The 3,434-nt window shown below is 39.7% G+C and overlaps 1 protein-coding gene across 1 annotated transcript in view; it reads right to left on the reverse strand.

The window, feature by feature from the left end:
• Positions 1-386: 386 nt before the first annotated feature.
• blnk (B cell linker) overlaps positions 387-3,434 on the reverse strand; it is a gene marked incomplete at its 5' end in the record, with an annotated part of 21,986 nt that continues 18,938 nt past the window's right edge. The window contains 10 exon segments of the mRNA XM_014021172.1: positions 387-901; positions 1,139-1,294; positions 1,383-1,466; positions 1,541-1,596; positions 1,677-1,705; positions 1,795-1,870; positions 1,956-1,986; positions 2,123-2,150; positions 2,254-2,314; positions 3,232-3,283. Coding sequence (XP_013876626.1) covers positions 785-901; positions 1,139-1,294; positions 1,383-1,466; positions 1,541-1,596; positions 1,677-1,705; positions 1,795-1,870; positions 1,956-1,986; positions 2,123-2,150; positions 2,254-2,314; positions 3,232-3,283 — 690 coding nt within the window.

A 3,434-nucleotide genomic window follows, 5' to 3' on the forward strand; every position in this document is an offset into this window, starting at 1 on the left:
CAATACAATCAAATCTTATTACTCATCTGTGTTTCCTGTAATTTCAGTTGGGAGCGGAATGAACTTCAGCTGTTTGAAAAGTCAGAACACAAGCTGCAAAGAGTCTCCAGTAAAAACCATCAGCTTTTTACTTTGGATTGCTGCAGGGTTGATGATGGTCTATGGTTTCATTAGAATGTTTCTGTCATGGATGATGGTCTATGGTTTCATTAGACTGTTTCTGTCATGGATGATGGTCTATGGTTTCAATGGACTGTTTCTGTCGTAGATGATGGTCTATGGTTTCATTGGACTGTTTCTGTCATGGATGATGGTCTATGGTTTCATTGGACTGTTTCTGCCGTGGATGATGGTCTATGGTTTCATTCATTGGACTGTTTCTGCCGTGGATGATGGTCTATGGTTTCATTGGACTGTTTCTGCCGTGACGATGGTCTATGGTTTCATTAGACTGTTTCTTCTGTGTATGATGGTCTATGGTTTCATTAGACTGTTTCTTCCATAGATGATGGTCTATGGTTTCATTAGACTGTTTCTTCCGTAGATGATGGTCTATGGTTTCATTAGACTGTTTCTTCCGTAGATGATGGTCTATGGTTTCATTGGACTGTTTCTGCCGTGGATAATGGTCTATGGTTTCTATAGACTGTTTCTTCCGTAGATGATGGTCTATGGTTTCAATAGACTGTTTCTGCCATGGATGATGGTCTATGGTTTCATTTATTGGACTGTTTCTTCCATAGATGATGGTCTATAATAGACTGTTTCTGTCATGGATGATGTTCTATGGTTTCACAGGGTGGCACAGTTTGGTGGTGTCCTTGGTGTTACTCTGAATGTCGATCAGAAACAAAGGATTCTTCTGGTGGTTCTCGATGATGTGCGAGATGCTGCTGAAGTACTGAAGGAGGAAAAGTAATGAAAAGATTAGTCATCCTGAAAAGAAAGTTTGGTGAATATATATTTTTAGTGATAATGTTCTGACATAATGTAACCAACATGTACCCAAAATAATTAACATTTTATTGAACTTTTTAAACTAGACCAACAAGCAGGCCTTGCAGGATAGTGGTCCTCCTGGATCAGGACTGGTTGCAAATAGAACCCTAAATRAAGCTGAGTTCGTCTCCACCCGTACCTCCTCTCCCTTCTTCTCTCGTCCCAGAGCGTACTGCTGCGTGGCCGGGATGAATCGGATCGGGATGTTGTACACCCTGCCGTTGTAGAACACCACTAACGTGTATGGCTGCTGCGCATCGTGACCCGAACTCTTCCTCACCATGAACGMCCCGTCCTGGAAGTGGAACATGACGACTCGGTCAAACCTGACAGGGTGTCAGGAGGAAAACAATCAGCAGAGTGCTCCCTAAGAGGATTTGGACCTTATTGGATCGTTGCAGAGCATCGTCGGCTGTCTTTCGGTCACACGTTGCAGCGTACCAGGGCTTGTTCCCAACATCTGTATCCTGCAGCGAAAGGTACTAAACTTATTTTAAAGCAAACCTTATATAAAACTAGAATTATTGATTTATTTTCACACCTTGTCTTGACTTATGGATCCATTTTCAGCAGCAGCAACTGCTTTCTCAGTTGGTTCTGGGACAACAAGACATTGACTTATTAAAGCAGAGATTGATGTCAAACTGGTGGGAAAACCAAAAATGATTGGTACTTACTGGGGAGGGTAAACTGTGGGAGAGGAACTCTGCAGAACAGATCAGAGAAACAGCAAAGATTTAACGTATAAAAACTACAGGTGTTGGAAGTGTTCMGGTAACTGAAACGCTGCCTTACTTTGGTCGTTTAAAGTCCAGAGAAAAAGCTTTTGGAGGAGGTTTGGGCTCCGTCTGCATCACAGGAAGTGACCTGCCTTTTAAAAACACACACATCCAAAATGTAACCTGGTTTCTGTTAAAAGTAAAGAACTTATCAACTGTTTTTAAGAGTCTACTTACTCTCAAACTCTCTTGGTTTTAAATCGGGTTTCTGCAATAAAGAAAAGTCATATTGGATTATTTTCAGCAGAACAAAGTAAATAAACAGGTTTTGTTTTTTAAATGAAACTCCAGTCAACAGCAGKATGAGATCTGGTATTAAATGAATTATTTAAAGGCAGTCCTACCGGTACTACCGGTGGTTTTGGTGTCCTCCTGTGGAGACGGTGACAGTTCAGATGCTCTGTTATTTATCTGTCAAACATTGGAGTTTAATTGGAGGAAAAAGGGATAAAATGACAGGATGGCTGGTTCTTACTCTTTGGGTAAAGGTTTGGGCCGACGAGGAGGAGGACTGACTGAGGGCTTGTCACAGAAACCTGAAGGAGCCGAAATTTGTGTTAGAAACAGCTGAGTCTTTATGGTTAATTATAGAGAAAATACATTTTCTGAAAATATAAATGTGAAGATGAAAGAAATGACAACTGAGCTGTTAGTTAAAACAAGCAGAACTGAAGCAAAAAGAGGCAAAACAGCAGCTAGACGTTGCAAAACTGTATACAGAAGCTAAATKGTACCAATAAAACAGTTTAATCTGTAGCAACAAACAGAATAAAGAGACAAAATCACCAAAACTATCTAAATACTAAACCTGGCAAAAGCWTAGCAAAAAGTTCAATTTAACAAAATCATAGAGAAGCTAAAAGCAAAAATTAAAAACAAAGAAGCTAAAAGCTATACTCAAAAAACAGCAGCTAAAAATGAAATGGGCAAAACAGGTAAAAATAAAAGCTTAAAAAGATAATCATCAAAACTGAAGCCACAAACAAAATACAAGCTAAAATCAGCAAAATGGCTAAAAGCTGCAATCAGCAAAACTCTAGATAGAAGCTAAAATTGGGAACACACTTACTAAAAGCTAAATGTAGTAAAGTTGTAGATAAAAGCTAAAATGAGGAACACAGTTGCTAAAAGCTAAAGTTAGCAGATAGTGTCTAAAAGAAGCATAAAAATGGTATTTTCCAGAGAAAACTTAAGTTTTTGAAGCAGCAGAAGATTTTCCCAGGTGGTACCGTTTTTGTGAACAGTTAATTTAAAAATTGTAAAGTCAGTAAAAGTTAAGCACACCAGTCCTAACTGAACATATTGATGTGTGAAGAGCTAAAACAGGAAGTGTGTGGAACAGAGGWGAGAAAATGCCGACTCAGCGTTCAGACAGGTCTCTTTCAGAGCCTGCAGGTGGCGTCCTGAGCTTTGACAGGTGGAGGTGTGACGATAATTGAACCTAAAACCTCACCGTCGTCTGGATCACAGATTTCATACTCGTCCTCACAGCTGGGCTCCTGGATCTGAAAGACATGTTGGTCAGACTCTGCAGTGCTTCACCTCCTAAACTCACTCTGTCATGTTTGACTTACAGGAAGCGGTGATACCTGCTTGTTTATCCTGAGGAGAGAAAAGAACTGATTAAAAATAATGAGCTTTCAATAATAATAATAA

Source organism: Austrofundulus limnaeus, unplaced genomic scaffold, assembly GCF_001266775.1.
Source record: "Austrofundulus limnaeus strain Quisiro unplaced genomic scaffold, Austrofundulus_limnaeus-1.0 Scaffold280, whole genome shotgun sequence".
NCBI lineage: Eukaryota > Metazoa > Chordata > Actinopteri > Cyprinodontiformes > Rivulidae > Austrofundulus > Austrofundulus limnaeus.